Raw genomic sequence first — 17,362 nt, forward strand, 5'->3', positions numbered from 1 at the left:
CCGGGATGCTACAATATACACCCCCACTACCTCCAAACCCCACACACACATACACACACCTTGTAGCGTCAGGTTCCAGGTGTTGTGCCGGATAATGCACCCCCGGCGTAGAATGCACCCCCTGACGGGAGTGTTATATCAACTACAGCCCACACTTAAAGTTTCCAAGTGCAAGATTGAATGTATTTGAAAAAGTTATTTAATAAGAAGCCAAAAGTGCAAAAACAATCATGTTCGTGTTGGAGGAGTTGTGAATGAATGAAATATGAAATCCGTGCTGCAGTCTGCAGGTGTACCTAATGTTGTGGCCCAGCAGCGGGGGGCGGGGTTAAGGGGGGGAGGAGTATATTTATAGCTAGAATTCACTGAAATTCAAGTATTTCTTATAAAATAAAATAAATACTTGACTTTCAGTTAATTCTAGCTATATATATATATATATATATATATATATATATATATATATATATATATATATATATATATATATATATATGTATTTTATTGTATATATATACATATAAATAAAATAAATACTTGAATTTCAGTGTTAATTTATACACACATAACACTCCTCTCTAGTCATTGTTGTATTTGAAAGTGCAATGCTTTGCAGCCAGTAGCACAGCCTTTGAAGGAGCATAGGTATGGGCAGTGTAATATTCTGGGTTGGAGTCAATAACCAGGCGAGGTGATGACGTTACATCTCTTTACTTCATACTTCAGAACCGACTCCCACACGTGCCCATGAGAAATTTGTGCTAAGTTTTAAAGATGTGATATTTGGATTTACACTATATGAAAAAAATTTGAAAATGAATTTTACCTTAGCAACCTCATTATACTATTGGCTAAGTTTTATATTCATAAATGTAAGTTTCTCAATACCCGACCTGTTTTTTGTGCCTTTAAAAAAGATTTAGAACTCTACATTAAAACACTCTGTACCTCTAACAACCTAAAAGCTGCACGGAACTTGTGTGAGCCTATGGCTTTACATTTTGTTACACACACATACATACACATATACATACATATATATATATATATATTTTTTTTTTTTTTGAAAAATTGTATGTAAATGTTGAATGTTATAAAGGTTTTGAAAAAAAAATAAAAAAAATAAAAGACTGCCACACTTGCAGTCGGGTGCGCATTACAACGTAAACCGTTGGCCAACCAAAAAGTAACCACAGAACACTTTACGGTATAGTGTTGTGTGGTTACTTTTTGGTTGGCCAAGCGGACGTGACGACAGGCTGTCCTCACTCGGGTCCGCACGGACCTGGAGGGGCCTGCCTTAAGTCCGGCTGGAAATCGGTAGAACGGTTGTCGCGGGAGATTTTCGGGAGAGGTACTGAAATTCGGGAGTCTCCCGGAAAATTCGGGAGGGTTGGCAAGCATGTCTTCTTCACAGCCATCAAAGTGCGCATGCAAGTGACGTCGAGGCCTCTGCGCGTTCACGCTGGAGTTTTGATTAAAAATCACATTTTACTTGCAGCGTAAACATCCATTTTCTACCGCTTGTACCTTTTGGGGTCGCAGGGGGTGCTGGAGCCTATCTCAGCTGCAAAATCAGATCTAAAAAAATCCGATTTGGGCCACTTTGGCCTGCAGTGTAAACGTAGTTTTTGTAACATGTTGACCGAATAACCACCTATACATATTGTGTAGACCAGTGGTCCCCAACCTTTTTGTAGCTGCGGACCGGTCAATGTTTGAAAATTTGTCCCACGGACCGGGGGGGTGTTATTTATTTTTCATAAAGAAATACAATCATGTGTGCTTACGGACTGAATCCTTGCAGACTGTATTGATCTATATTGATATATAATGTATATATTGTGTTTTTTATGCTGATTTAATAAAAAATAAAACCTTTTTTTTATTTTTTTTCTTGTGCCCGGTACCGGCCCCGCAGGGTACAAAACACAGAGATGGTAAATCAAAAATCCCATTTGATGAAACACGAACATGTCACTATTGCTTCTAAATGTTTACCTTTTAGTATCGACAGTAGCTGGGCAGCTTCGATCGTCGTTTCCAAGTTGCTAGCAGCCGTTAGCTTCTCCTGCGGCGGAAGTGTACACATGACAATTTCCGCTTAAAATTGGACTGATATTAGTAACTACACTTTAGTCCGTAGATACTGTCAAGTTGAATCTAAAGAATGCAAAAGTTCCAGCCTCTGAAGCAAACTGAAAAAAATATATTTAGAATTTAACGTATTTGTGGAGACGCGCTCGTACTTCCATTTTAGATAAATACAGTAAGCATGCGTTAATGTCTAGTATTCCGACTTTTCACAAATAGCACAGAAAACGCAATTGCCGTCCGTCTTGTACTAAAATGCTTGAACCATCAAGCATGGAAAGAAACATTTTAAATATAAAAAACATGAAGCCCCTATAAAAAGGTATAGCACTCTAGCTAGTAGGCCTCTAGCAAGCTCCTTACGTTAACATGCAAACAACACAAACACAGTGCTGATAAAAATCGAACACATTTGATGCAAAACAAACGTTTCACTATCGTTTAAGATGTACTGTTGTGTACCAGCAGTATTTCAACAGCTTCATCCGTCGTTTCCCATAGCTGCTATCGGTCAACAGCTGCACCCACGACGGAAGATTCTAGAAGACACACTTCACTTCAAAATAAGAGCCACTCCAAAAAGGAATGACCCTCCTTTCACATTTTTTTATTTTCAAATTAATATATTTTAGTGTTTGCAAAACGTTGTATGCAATTTATTGAGAAACAGCAAGCCCTGAGCAAGTGAGCTATTAATATACAGCAGATTAAATGTTTACACATTCCAACAATTACTTACAAGCAACATACACAATGGTATTTGACATCTCGCAAAAATTACATGAAAAGGAGTAGCTATCGGTCATAATTCTAAATACTTGAATCTTAAGACTATGTATACTTAACATAAATACATAGTACCATGATGATGAATTCACAGGTATAAGATCACTATAATAGTGAACATGTAAAACTCAATTGCACAGTGTAGATCCATCTTTGTTATAATATCCTGCTGGCGCAGTGCAGCAATGCCAGCTTGTTCTTATCTTTTGGATGCTTTCTGTTTAAGTGTCCCATAATATTTCTGGAAAAACAACAAGAGAACAAAGAAGATGCATTAATCAAATATGTTAGGCTGTCCCAGGGACCCCATCAAGTCATAAAAATGGAGTACCACAGTAAATTTTTGGGGTCCCAATTTTTTATAAGCGTTTTGAAAAAAAATTATAAACATATGTGTTATCCTGTTATATCTCACATTCTGTATTGTGTTTTGGAAAAAGGTTGTCATAAATGTAAATTCATTGAAAAAAATAAAACAAATTTGTATAGATATGTAAATGTATTCAGTTATAAACATTCATTCACTTTCTTCTTTCCTTCATGGATCTGAACTTTACCGCTGCTGGTAGTTTTTTCGATGTTTTTATTTAATAAGTTGTAGGTGTATTTATTTCAGTATAAAAGTTTAAAAAGTGTTTTGCTTCGGTCATGAAATGATGATAATGGTGTGCCAGGGCATACACACATTTTATATTTAACGCTTAAATCTCTGGAGTCTACATCAACTTCAGATCTATCCCTCATTTCAAAATGTTTTAGTTTTTTTTATGTTGTTTTTTTGTTTGTTTGTTTTCCGCCCTTTTTTGTCAAACAAAACTGTGTTTTTAATGGCAAACACACAAAATATGCAAAATCTTCCACCAAAAATATTTTTCAAAGTGGAATATTTGATGTGAAGTAATCGGAACCTTGGATAGGTCATTTTGACTCAATATTAAGTTTTGAGCAATGACAGTTTGAAAGAAAAAAAAACAGCTTTGTTTTATTAGTCAACATTGCAACTTTTTCTAAATTACATTTCACCTCTAAGCTTTTTTATTTCACTTTTGTTATGTTTTTGTTAATTTTAATAATATTTTTAGAATGTGCCGTGGGCCTTTAAAACATTAGCTGTGGGCCGCAAATGGCTTCCGGGGCACACTTTTGACACCCCTGCTATAGATAATAAAACATTAAACCTGATAAATCTATCGATAAAAAGCAGAGCCTGGCGACGCATGCATGTTTATCATAACGCACAGTCAGAGGTGGGTAGTAATGCGTTACATTTACTCCATTACATCTACTCCGTTACATCTACTTGAGTAACTTTTGGGATAAATTTTACTTCGAAGAGTAGTTTTAATGTATGCTTAAGTATATTTATAGAGAAGAAACGGTACTTTTACTCCGCTCCATTTATCTACATTCAGCTCGCTACTCGCTACTGATTTTTATCGATCTCTTAATGCACGCTTTGTTTGTTTTGGTCTGTCAGACAGACCTTCAAAGTAGGATCTATCGCATGCCTGCGTTTCACCTATCAAATGCAGTCACTGGTGACGTTTGACTCCATTTCACCAATCAAACAGAGCCAGGCGGTCACGTGATTAACTGCACATAAAGTTTCAGCGGTAAACAACAATGGCAGAGACAACAACGAACGCTTCGCGTCAACCAGAAGAGGAAGAACACCCCTGGCCTCACATAAAATCAATGTTCACGCTTCAGACAACCAAAAAACAGTTATGTAATGCGTTGTCATATGTGTCTCTCCAAACAAGTGGACGTTTCAGCTTACTGTAACTCAACATCAAATTTGAGGAAGCGTTAGTAGATATTTTGGCTGTCACCAAGGCTGATGTTAGCTTCCCTGCTATGAATCACTGTCAAATGTACATCGTGTGGGGACATTTATTAACGCACTGCAGCCTCATAGACAGACAGACAGAGACACACACACACACAGTCGCACACACACTCACGCATGCAAACAAACACCAATCAGAAGTGCACAGTGTGTTCCCAGGTGCAGCCCACACCTATCAGAGTTTATGGTTTGCGTAAAGGCTAACCTGTTATTTTCCTTTGTAATCTCTGCTTACTGAGCCTACGGTGCTGTTAAGTTATTGTGGCTCATTTTGCTTAATTTATTTAATTTTTTATGTATTATTATTTAATATATTATTGTTTTAATTGCTTAAGAGATATTCCTGGCTCTTAATTTGTTCATTGCTATTTTTATGTTTTTTTGCATTATTTGTTGCCGTCATCATTAAACGAACAGGTTACTCATCAGTTACTCAGTACTTGAGTAGTTTTTTCACAACATACTTTTTACTTTTACTGAAGTAAATATTTGGGTGACTACTCCTTACTTTTACTTGAGTACAATTTGTGGCTACTTTACCCACCTCTGTGCACAGTCACCATCTCTGCTTAAGTAAACAATGACGGTGATGACGTCACTGTCAGCGGTGCTAACTTGTCAGCAACTTCTCCAAAAGACTCCTTTTGAACACTCCTCGCACATTAACACTTCTAAAGGAAAACAATTGCCTCGTTTTTTACCTGCAAAGTATGTTTTTGGGGTGGAGGAGTCTGCCCGGATGCTGGTTAGCTTGAAGCTAACAGCAAACCTGTCTCCATCCTCGAACGATGTGGATCCAGCGGGAGATAAAAGTGAAGTTTCCATGGACTCACAAAGACTAAAATAACTCATTTACTGGAGTTAAACATGTTGACTTTACACTCACCTTAGTGTTTACCATGAAGTCTTTATTTTGACAGCCCCTCGCGGTAAACTTGTCCGAGTGCAAACTGAGGCACTAGTTGTCATTGATAAAACTTTTGGCGAATCAAAATAAAAACGCAATAAACGGGGACGAAAATTCGACCCGGCAAATACAAACAAAACAAAGCACTGGCGGAAAGCAATACAATAAAAAAAAACAAGCAAACCGGGTGTCTTGTCTGTCTTACCATGAATTGATTAACGTGGACCCCAACTTAAACAAGTTGAACAACTTATTCGGGTGTTACCATTTAGTGGTCAATTGTACGGAATATGTACTCTACTGTGCAATCTACTAATAAAAGTCTCAATCGATCAATCGCTCTCCACTCCTTCGCTCTCTCTGTCTCTGCCCCTCCCTCACGAATGCTGCAGTGTGCGCACCTTCACAATTTGTTTTGTTTTTAACCCCTTCTTAACCCTGAACGTACATTAAAAATACACGCAACCCTAACTCATGCCGGACATTTGAGGCATTTAAGAAACTCCGCCCGGACAGCCCCGCAAAAGAGGACATGTCCGGGGAAAAGAGGACGTATGGTCAGTCTAAAATATGTGTGCATGTGCGTGTACCTTAAGGTTGTTGTAATGCTCTCTACTGCTGCAGTGCACTTCTTGTGTTGTAATCTCGTGTTGGTAGAAAGTCGAGCACACGTCACAGAAATACCCGCACCTGACAAACTCCTGACCTGGACATCAAACAGGAAGTGGTTAGATAAAACTGACCTACGGCTCAATTGATAAAAAGTGTGTCTGTGTAGTACCAAGAGGGTTGTTGGCTTTGAACGCTGGCAGTCCAAAGCTTGGTGCGACACATGGAGCCTGAGAACGTGTTCGCTTTGTCGCAATATGCTCCTCCTTTACAACTAAAAGAAGAGGAAGAAGAATGGTTGATATCCTCCAAAAAGGTGAGAGAAAGACATAATGCTCACCAGAAGTTGGTCTGCCTTTCCTCATGGCTCTACCACTCCAGTTGGGGGAGGATGCTTCTTCAGGATCCGCCTCTTCCGCCTTGTCCTGCAACACTAAGCTTGTATTGTCTTCTGAAGAGGAAGACAATAGAAGTTGTCTTGCCTGGCGTTGTCGAGTATGCTTAGTAGGTTGTGATGTTTCCACAGATTCATCTTTATCCCCATCATCATCATCATCATCATCATCATCATCATCATCATCATCATCATCATTATCTTGACCATCACCATCGAAAGGCTCTTCTTCGGCTCGACCTTCATTCAAAGAATCAACGATTTCATTTGACTTGTTCTCCTGATGTTTGCTGTCAGTCATATCCTTCTTCTTTGGACTATTGTGATCATGAAGCGTCTTGTTCTCCACAGAGTCCAGGACCTGGAATTGGGCTTCTTCTTTATCACCAGGTTCTTGTTCATCCTTTTCTAAACAGTCATCTTTACTTTTAGTGGTTTGGACTGCTTTCTTAGGTCTTCCTCTTCTTCCTTTTCCTCTTGTAGTTGGAGGACTCTTCACTTCATTTTTCAGAACAGGCTGCGTTTTCTTGGTTGGTGTTTCTTTTTTGGTGCATTCCTGTGAAGTTCTTGTCCTTTTCTTCATTGGTGTCATTTCTTCTTGAACTCTTTTCTCACTCGAAGCATCGTTCTTTAGCGGCCTTCCTCTTTTTCCTCTGCTATATTGGGTTGTGATGCTGGGCTCTTCTTGTACTATCTCAGTGTCCACAGAGTCTAAGATGTGAAAAGTAGTCTCTTCATCCTCTACAGATGGATCCGGGGTCTTTTCTTGCATGCTCCTCCTAGGACCAACCATTGGCATGCTGCTGGACTGTTGAACATTAATAGAATCAACAACCTGGTGCTTCTGCTCAACTTCAGGTAGTCCAGAAGTGCTGTGGTTCTTCACTTGAGTCTGCTGCGTCTTTGGAGAGTCATGTTCTTCTTTCTTGGATGCTGTGCATGGAGAACACAATTCCCACTCACTCGCTGTCTCACTCTTAGTAGAAGTTGGGTGCTCTTCAACAGAATCAATCACCTGTTGTGCTTCTTCTTTTTCTGAGACCATGGTGCCTTCTTTACAAACAGAGGTTTTTACAACGTCAATGTCATAGTCGTCTTTGTTTGTTTGACAGGATTCTGCTGTCACCTCTTGGTCGTCTTCCACGTTGGTCTTCTGCTTGTCTTTACCCATCAAAGGAGACTTGACTTCTGCAGGTAGCGGGTCACTCACATCTTCTGTTTGAGCCACTCTATGCAGCGGGGGTTCTGTCACGCTTGCTGGTCCAACAATGCCTAGCTCAGAGGAGACCTCAACATTGCACTGCTCTTCGGTGCAACATTTGGATTGCTCCCCCTTTTCCTTAACAGCACCTTGAGATTGCTTCGCTTTGATTGTTAGGGTTTTAGCTTTTACTGGACCTTTCTTATCAGCTCTTTTTTTTCCTTTTGAAACCTGCTTGATTGAGACATTCTTTGCTTTGGAATATGACGCTGTGGCTTTCGAGACCTTTGCCAGGCTTATAGGGTAAGTTCTAGCTGGAGTTGGTTGACGGTCCAGTGGCGTACTTGTTTCCGCTCTGGTTTGTTGAGAAACAGCAGGCATCTTGTGAAGAGGAGGCTTGTTAGATGTGCTGCACCTGGAGTAAGCAAACATGATGCTAGAATGAACCAAAGAGAACAAATGGACATGTTAAAGTTAGATAACTAAAAGTATGTCTTACGTGTTCGACTCCTCGTCGTCGCTTTCCTGCACACAAACAAGACAACGTTTAGAGGAGAATTCAGCAGACAGAATACTTTTAACAGGAAACATGCACTCACCATCTGTTTAACAACAGACACCGGAATGTCCTTTAAACAGAAGTTATTTATGTTTTTCATCTTCTTGGCGGCGTCTTCTTGCTCAAAACACACAATGGCCTGCATGTGTACACAAATACATTTATCACTGAAGACATTCTCGTGGATAATGGAAGACCGCTTTAATGTGTCCCTCCAACATTTAAGACAGTACCTCGCCTTTGGCCCGAAACAGTACAACCGACTTGGTTTTTCCAAAGTTCTCGGCATAGGACGCCACGTCATCGTGGGACAGATCACTACATATTCCCCCCAGCTTCACCATCGTCGGGGGCGATGACTTGAGCCCAACCTGACGAGAGACAATTAAGTCAACAGAAGCGGATATTTGTCATCACAAAGGAACAACTGAAGAACAACTGTATGTCACTTTCAAGTTCTTCTGCAGAAAACTCCTCTGGGCATGCCTTTATTGACTACTGGGAACAGAAAATGGTCTTCTTAAACTGGAAGAATGTGCCCCTAGTCCATGCTCTGAATTATCTGATCCATGACAAAGAAGACTACACTAGACCTTATTGAAAGAGGAAGTTGGCGCTTCGGTCACATCCAATTGTTTGTCTGCAGACGAGGGCGAGGAAAGGGCAAGTGAAGAGAAAGACTCCATCTTGAGTAGTTCAGCCAGCAAGGCAGGAGCCAGAGTTTTCACCACAGTCTCCAGATCCCTCTGGTTGGACAAAGACTGGACCGCTGGACACACGAGACAAAAGCAGGCTAGCCTTTCATCTATCCCAAGTCTCTTCTAGTCAAGATGCAGTTGAGTTGATCTTCTCCTACCTGATGTTTCCAACACCTTCTTGGCAAGATGTTCTGCAGTGTATGAATTCTCTAAAATAGGAACTTTTGCATCCCGACTCCTCCTTGTTAAGGAATGTCTTTTCATAAACCTTTTGGGTGATGCAGTCTGGTCTCTGTGCCTTTCTGGTGACAAGCACTTTTTGGGGCTTCTTGGTGGCGAAGATGTCCCCCGATGGCTTCTTGCTGATGGATATTGTCTGTCCCAGCTCCTGGAGCGTGAGCGATAGCTGTGAAAATGAGAACGAGCCCTTAAAGAACAGCAACATACCAGAATTCATCTTTTGAGACTACTAAAAATAAACCAAATTTGTCCTGAATGTTTCACACATCACAAAGAAGGTGTACTGATTGAGGAGTGGTGACTTTGTCTAGATTAGGACCTGCGAATGTGTCGGCTCGAATGCGGGGAATTCCGTCGTCTCTCCGGGCTCCACCGCCTCTTCTTACTCCTGGAAAGCGACCTTTCATAGCTTTGGGAACGTGAGCGCCGGCTGTCACAGGATGAGGAAGAGTAGGACCTGCGAGACGTGTCATTGTGAGTGCACAATGTCCACAATGATAATTAGAGGGACATTTGAAGCGCACGAGGAACCTGCGTCTGGAGGTGCAGGGGGACGGTGAGCGTCTCCTGGCTTTGTCGAAAGTTGAAACAGACCTGCTGCTAAGATAAGGATGAGAACAAAATGTGCATCAAACGTCAGAAATGAGCAATAGAAATTGAAGACAAAAACAGACGTACTTCTTGCTGCTGGTGAGGTGCAGGCTGCTGTTCTGTTGAACGAGACCATCCTTGGAAATAAAAAACAGAGGACGTTTTATGGGTTTATAATGTCATGTCTGAGCACACACTTTGTTACAAAGACAAACCATGTTTGGAAAGACTCTGGACGGGTCCATCACATTGTTGGATATTCGGGCTGTTTGGGGTAGGGTGTTTGAAAGGGGCGCTCTTCTAGGGGGTGCAGCAGTCGGAGGCTGACCTAGACACGAAAACTGAGTGACAATGCTACAGATGGGTTGCACCAGTTTACTACAACCATCATCAGGCTTCTCTGACATATCTTTTTTGCTTGTCGTGCATTGCTGTGCATGAGGTTTATTTGACATGTCTTGCTTATTTGATATATCTTGATGTTTATTTGCTAAATATTGTTGCTGGGTTGGCTCCAGATTTGTTGACATTCTCTGTTGCAGCTCCTTTGTGTCTTGATTCCTCCTGGGTTCACTGGCACTGCCGTCATCTTCGTTTTTACAAGAAATGAGCAACAAGTTAGGTCGGCTGGAATGTGCTTGATGGTATGCAGCGATGGATGCTTGGGATTCTGGTTTTGACGAGCGACCCGCTTCTAGTTCTCTCTGATAAACTATTTTAGATGATGCATGTTGGACATCTATTTCTTTTCCTGTCAGAGTAAAACTCTGTACTGCATAAACTGAATTGTGACTTTTAGGAGCCACAAAAGGGAGCATTGAGCTAAGAGAAGAGCTGGAACTTGCCTGATCTCTGAAATAAGCAGCCTGTAGAGCATTTTCCAAAGTGTTGCTTTCAGTCGCTGTTAAAGAATGTTTCAAACTGTTTTTGTGTGCAAATTGAGTCAATACTTTGGATAGATCTGTGGTGGCTGATGCAGTGACAGATGTTACGGTGGCGGCTATTGCAGTAGCTGCAATTGTAGTGGTGGCTGCAACAGCTCTTTCAGCTTTCTGAAGGCGTATTTGGCGTAAAATGAACGGTAAACTAGCGGGGGTAATCTGGTCTTCAGGATAGGATAACAGAAGGTCCATGTCCTCCTTTTCAAGTCCAAAGCGTTGAAGGATATTGGCGGCCGATTCTGAGGTATATTTGGTTGGGCTGGACCTGGGGGGAGCTGCTAGTTTATCTGACATGGGATGGTCATGATCACACAATCCCGGAATGGACTGATGATCTAGTTTAGTTTCACGAAAGAAATTGAAGCATGAATCCATGGCACCACCATAGCTGGCTGCAGCTGTGGTTTGGTCAAGCGGGTTCAAAGCGGTGGTCCTTGCATCAAATGGGGGGACATCTGTTTGTTGACTGCTTTGATGTGAAGGCTGAGGCAAAGGTTTTCCGTGAGCCTTCACCTCTTTAATGTGTCTAACATGCATATTTATAGACCTCAGGATTGCTTCATTGCTAGGGTCAGTGCTGGGTTCTGACCATCCATGAGGCACTTGTGTGGGGAACATCTCAGAAGTCCCAGACAGATCTCCAGAACAGCTCAATCAGGATCCTGGGCTGATAAGAATGCCCCTTTGGAAGCCCCTCTCTGTAGGTGTTTGGTTGGCCAAGGGAGTTTTTGATCTTAAGAAAGTTGGAGAGCCAGATTACTTGCAGATACAAAGTGAGCTGAAATGTTGGAGCTAGCTGTCAATATCCCACCTCAGCCCCCACTGACCACAATATTGAGTCTGGGCTTGCGCTAGATGACTGTGAGCTGAGCTAAATGCAAAAAGGGGCTGACTTATGGACCAAGGGGCAAGAAGATGGATGCAAAGCAAAGCTGAAAAATAAAATAAAAAACAAGTTATTGCAAAGGACATCACTGTTATTTTTTCCTGCTTTTTTCTAGGTGAGGAGGGGACAGAATGAAAAGAAAACATTGAATTCTTGGGGCAGCAAACAAAGTAATGAAAAGAACATTGTGAAGAAAGGAACTGTGTGTGCGGTCGGTCTTTACACTTGACAGCAGCTACGACGAGAGTCTGATCAAATTAAAACGTGCTTGTCGCATTCCTGTCCGCCGTTTTTCTCTTCATACTGATCTCGCAGCATTTAGCGTAATCTCATAAAATCCTCTGGTGCCGTGAATGTCAATCAAGTGACGAAAGTAACGTCATAGTGAAGATTGATGATCGCTAATTTTTTGGTCTGTTTTTCAATGCATGGCTGGCGATTGACCGAATGAGCACCCCTGCGTTAAATCATATCCAGTTATATTTCAAATCCACAAAGTATGTGAAAATATTGTCTGAACATCAACAAAATGTCTTCAGTCAAAATTTTGCAGTGTATGTTTTACAGATCGTTTTCAAGCTGCCTTCTGGCGGTCTTTTGTGCTTTTGTTTATATAATTGTATACTATTGACTTGTTTTGAAACAATTGTATGTTATACAATTATATGTAACACAAGCAAAAGAACAAGTTTAAATATGTGTTAAAATTGTTACACTCTCAATAGAATTCACCATAAATAAATCGAAAAATTTACAGTTAACATTGGTATTGGCATGGGCCAAGCTCACTCATGGACAATTGGAATCTGCAGCATAAAACCCTGATCGGAAAATCCTTAACCTGTAGTTCTGCTTTCACTGTAAGGCCATGTCTACATAAACACAGATAGTTAAAAAAACTGATATTTGGAGTTAAAACGATCTCCAATCACACATGTGTAGTTTCAAAACTGTCTCTGTCTACACACAAATGCACACACATTTTGTCCAATCAGAAGCCTGGAAAAGCAGCCACAACTGACTTGGTGAAGTAAAGTGAATTATATATTCATGATTTGTCGTTAAACAAGAATTAAAAACATGAGATAATGTTATATCTTTGACACAAAGCAAAAAGTATTGCTTGCCAAAGTTGTCCCGTCAGGTGGAGATCCGACAGGAATCTATCCTAAACAGCTGACGGTCATTGTTGCTGGCGGACTGTCGCAAAGTCCATTTTGATGTGTCTTTTTTGTCAATGTTGAGTGAAAATAAAAGCATGTTTATGTTAAAAAATACAGTAAATCATTTTATAGTGTGTTTAAAGGTAGTAAGGCAGTGTTGTTTAGCTTTGGAAATGACAGTGCACAACCGTGACGTCATCAGAGTACCATTCTCAGTTTGAGTCGTGTACACGCATACGCTGAGCGGAGTTTTAGAACTCTACACTTTGGCCAATCATTGCAAAAGTCTGCGTTTTTAAAGGCAAAAGTATGCGTTTGCGTGTGGGACAAAAGTCCTAAATGCAGAGATGAGTATGTGTTTATTAGGTTCCGGGTTTTTGTGGACATGGCCTAACTTTCAAAACTTAGCGAATTGCACAAAGTAGACGTGAACAATTACACCTATCAACATTTGCTTTTTAAGGCCATTTCCACACAAACACGGATAGCTTCAAAAACACATTCCGGGGTTAAAACAATCTATCCACACGGGTGTAGTTTCAAAACTGTCTGTCTACAAACAAACGCATACACCTGCTGTCATGCACATTTGCACGAATCAGAAGCCTGGAAAAGCAGAAAAAGCTGACATTTCATCTCTGTTATTATAATATCAATTGTGGTAACTAGATATACTATTACATAGACATTATCTTTAAAACGAGCCTGCACTTACACAGAGCCCTGGGAAGATTATGAATCTTTTTTTTGGTGCCTAAAGTGCGCAGACGCGCCGGTGCGGCTGAAACCCGACACTTGTTGAATTGTAACACGTTTAATCAGCAAATGGTGATATATTACAAGTGTAATGAATTATAACACGTTTAATCAGCAACATGGGGATACATTACTTGTGTGGGGATACATTACATGTGTAGTGAAGTATACATTATTTTTTAAATCAGCGCACACTAACCAAGAGTCAATGAACTTCTTGAATGCTTGGGTATCTAAAGCGCACGGACGTGCATGTGGTGCTGCAAAACTCTTGAGGAATTATATCATTTAATTCAATTTAATCATCAATATAGTGATATATTACATGTGCAATGAAGTATAGATTATCTTTAACATCAGGAAACACTAACAAGAAATCAAGGAGGGTTTTTTTTGTAGCTCGTGCACGTTAAACTCGCGCCAGGCATCATCTACACAAACGAAACCAACACAATTAAGTAAATAACTTCATGATTTGTCGTCAAATAAGGATTAAAACCATGAGGTAATGTCACACATTTTTAATGACAAAAAGCAAAAATTATTGCTTGTCAAAGTTGTTCCATTAGCTGGCGGTCCGACAGGCATCTTATCTAAAACAGCTAACTGCCATTGGCGCGAGTGTTGCAGTGTCTTTCAAAGCCAAGTTTGAGGAGTCTTATTAATGTAGAGTGAAAATAGCAGCTTGTTTACGGTCAAACATGCAGTAAGCCCTCTTAGTGTGTTTAAAGCCAGCAAGGCAGTGTATTTACTAATATATTGAGCTTTTGAAATGACAGCGCACAACAGTGACGTCATCATATGAATAAAAGTCTGCGTTTGAGCCATGTACATGCACAAATACACTGAGGAAAGAGTTTTGGAACTCTTCACCTTGGCCAGCTTTGCAAAACTGTGTGTTTATAAGAACTTGAATACACCTCACGGTGATGCTTGGACATTTATTAAGTTTCCGTTTTTGTGTGGACATGGCCTAATACAAGGGAAACTTCAATTGTTTCAAAATGTCTACCACATTCCTGTACGAGCCAGTATGCCCCACAACAAAAGGATAGCGAAAAAGAAAGAGCTTATTGACTACAGTGCGGACTACAATAGCGGACTAGCGCAAAGCACCTATGTATAAATAATCAGCTGAAATCACCAATTGGAAAAAACGTCACATATGAGCCATGTTCCGGGGGGCTCGTTTCCCGCATGTGTCAATCATTCAAAGTATACTTATGGGTGAGGGCGGATCTACGTCACTTCCGCCTACCAATCCCCTAGCAACCGGGAATTCGTTGAAAACAAACCAGCTCACAGCGAACACAGCATTGACAGAAAAAGCATTTAACGAGCGTTGTGGCTTGGAAGTCGGCGTTAAATCCTTCATTTACGCATTTTTACTTATTCGCATATCGTGTGAAAAAACGAAAATGTATTATTTGCGTCAGACTCGTCTCAGTGAACTTTAAAGCTTCTCAGGCTTAGCTTAGCTTGCTAGTTAGCTTAGCCTGCGCGCTACTAAGAAAGAGACGCGGAAGTTATCAACAACAAGATCAAGTGTTAGTGTATAAAATATTGAGAGATTTGAGGGCTACATGTATTGAATGGCAACATGAAAATGATAGGGTTTATTGGTTTTTAAAAACCCAAATGTTAAGTGCAAATTTAAACGAAACCGGTTTTCGAAAATAGCTAGCTAGGCTATAGACTATATAGTATATTACTTACTTAACTTAATCCTCTTCTCCCGGATGGGAAATAAGGCTTCGACGACTCGACGCCATTCATCTCGCTGCTGTGCTCGTCTCTGTGCCTCGCCCCATGTAAGCTTCATCTCTTTCAGCTCCCCTTCAACTGTTCTTCGCCAGGTGTTCTTTGGCCGCCCTGGCTTACGTTTTCCCGGTGGTGTCCATCTTAACGCTGCCTTTGGTATCCTCTCGTTGTCCGGTTTTCGAAAATAGCTAGCTAGGCTATATAGTCTATATAGTATATACCGCATGTTATTTTTGTACAACAACAACTTCAGCTGTCGAATGTTATAAGGTACAAATTCAACAAGTACAACATTAGCACGGACGTATAGCCAAGTTGTGGTTTAGAAGGTGGATTTTTGTTCCTTATATTTACCAGAAACGAAGTGATCCGAACACATGACCCCGGACTTTGGGGGACTCCAGTGAGAACCGTCCTCGTTTTCCCAGTGTAAAGCTGCGAGCCATTTGTCTCGTCTCTGTGGGCTTTTATCACGCTTTGGCAGAACAAAATATAACCTTTGTTTTCCCTGTTTCCAGTTGTGGTTAGCACAACCAAAAACAACACAGTTTTTCGGCATTTTGGAGGCAGAATGACGGGTTTAACCAGCGTAGGGTCGACAGGTTAAAGAGTAATGGCAACGGTTTGTTTTCAACGCCAGTCTGGTTGCTATGGCTCGAAGAACCCGTATGTAGCTCAGTTGCCCGGATGTCAGCCCTCACCCATATAGCCCTAAATCACGATTGTCTCAAAGGGCTGCACAAGCCACAACGACATCCTCGGCTCAGATCCCACATCTGGGCAAGAAAAAAACTCAACCCAATGGGATACAATGAGAAACCCTGGAGGGGACCGCAGATGTGGGGACCCCCCTGGGCGACCGGTGCAATGGACGTCGAGTGGATCTAGTTACTAGTGTGAGAGTCCAAAGTATGTAGGAAGGCAATATTGTTTCATAAATATATATCAGCAATGCCTCTACGATTTGATTTTACATTTTCGGGATTTACGCAGATCCCAAATACACAACTGGTACCAAAATGTAAGGAAAGTTGGTTTTGCATAACAAGCTCCCTTTAAATGGTAAGCCGTCGGAAGAGTGTAGGAGGAAGTTTAGTTTAAAGTTATGCCGTGTTATTTGCAAAGGGGTTTGAAATAATAATGATCTAAATAAGCGATGTATGCTCACACAAGACGTGCAGCCGTGTAACAGTATTTTAAAAGCCAATACGATGACCAAGTTAGCGGCAGCTCAGCCGTCCGAGCCAGAGGCCGTGCACGTCTGTTGTCATGTTTGACAGAAAACAAGCCCACAACTCACTTTTAAAACGAAAACACATCACTAACACGTTTCAAAGTATATCAGTTGTACTGTACTTCTATTACGGTCAATGTATCATGCCTTACTTTTGTTTCCTTGTTTTGTTTTCGCGTACCGCTTCTTGTGCAGGCCTGGAACGCAAGAGGTCTTCTTCTTCCGATTTCCGGTAGACTAGACGCAGTGAAGGTGTATTGTTGCCCTCCACAGGTGCATAGCAGTAGTTCTTCAGCGCCTCAGATATTGTCGTACAATCCATAAGAAAACATTTGGTGATTTATGTTTTCAGCGGAGCATAGTCTTTAGTGAAGTGTCTTTTCTTCAGTTGCTGTCAGTTTTGGTCTTATTTGTGGCAAATTGTAAAAAGCATGAATTACAGTCTCTTCTTCCACACTGCTTTTCCCCCACAGCATACTTCGTTTCCATTTTAAAAACGTGGTTTAATAGCTGGCGACATAAGCTGGAAAGGCCGGAGATGTTATATGATCGCCACGAAGTCACGTGTTCATACGAAATGGAAATCAGACACTTCCTGCTTTTTCTTCTTCTTGTTGTTTAAACCAGGGCCGCCCCAGCTAAATGCGACAAAATTGGCTTAAAGACACACTTTTTAAATCAGGTTTTTTACTG

The 17,362-nt window shown here is 41.0% G+C and overlaps 2 protein-coding genes across 8 annotated transcripts in view; both read right to left on the minus strand.

Annotated features, from left to right (window-relative positions):
• Positions 1–2,625, minus strand: part of LOC133661970 (uncharacterized) — a 37,149-nt gene extending 34,524 nt beyond the window's left edge. For both annotated transcript variants that reach the window (XM_062065575.1, XM_062065576.1), the window contains exons 1-2: positions 2,557–2,625; positions 2,002–2,071 (exon numbers count right to left, since the gene is read on the minus strand). The gene's annotated coding sequence lies outside the window, so the exon portion shown is untranslated. The remainder of the gene's footprint in view (positions 1–2,001; positions 2,072–2,556) is intronic.
• Positions 2,626–2,755: 130 nt separating this feature from the next.
• On the minus strand, positions 2,756–17,225 carry znf638 (zinc finger protein 638). Of its 6 annotated transcripts, none has more exons than XM_062065580.1 (15): positions 16,822–17,225; positions 10,144–11,801; positions 10,016–10,065; positions 9,869–9,937; positions 9,657–9,794; positions 9,256–9,503; positions 8,993–9,168; positions 8,633–8,770; positions 8,440–8,538; positions 8,340–8,365; positions 6,839–8,255; positions 6,586–6,808; positions 6,418–6,519; positions 6,227–6,342; positions 2,756–3,121 (listed from the first exon to the last, which is right to left on the minus strand). In XM_062065580.1, exons 2-15 carry the CDS (start codon positions 11,485–11,487, stop codon positions 3,080–3,082), a joined length of 4,188 nt encoding a protein of 1,395 aa, XP_061921564.1. In that variant the 5' UTR covers positions 11,488–11,801; positions 16,822–17,225; the 3' UTR covers positions 2,756–3,079. The 6 variants fall into 6 exon arrangements, with proteins under 6 accessions (XP_061921564.1, XP_061921561.1, XP_061921565.1 ...); XM_062065577.1 differs by having other exon boundaries at positions 6,586–8,255; positions 10,144–11,602; positions 11,681–11,801; positions 16,822–17,224; XM_062065581.1 differs by having other exon boundaries at positions 6,586–8,255; positions 10,144–10,256; positions 11,459–11,801; positions 16,822–17,224.
• Positions 17,226–17,362: the final 137 nt, after the last annotated feature.

Source organism: Entelurus aequoreus, linkage group LG12, assembly GCF_033978785.1.
Source record: "Entelurus aequoreus isolate RoL-2023_Sb linkage group LG12, RoL_Eaeq_v1.1, whole genome shotgun sequence".
Taxonomy (NCBI): domain Eukaryota; kingdom Metazoa; phylum Chordata; class Actinopteri; order Syngnathiformes; family Syngnathidae; genus Entelurus; species Entelurus aequoreus.

What these genes read in the sequence shown, in the direction of transcription:
- znf638 (XM_062065577.1), bottom strand. Translation starts at nt 11,487, where the DNA reads ATGTTCCCCACACAAGTGCCTCATGGATGGTCAGAACCCAGCACTGAC. An exon ending in CCCTGCACCTCCAGACGCAG is followed by an intron (nt 9,795 to 9,868) that starts GTTCCTCGTGCG and finishes CACGTCTCGCAG; the next exon opens with GTCCTACTCTTCCTCATCCT. An exon ending in GAAGGTGTTGGAAACATCAG is followed by an intron (nt 9,169 to 9,255) that starts GTAGGAGAAGAT and finishes TCGTGTGTCCAG; the next exon opens with CGGTCCAGTCTTTGTCCAAC.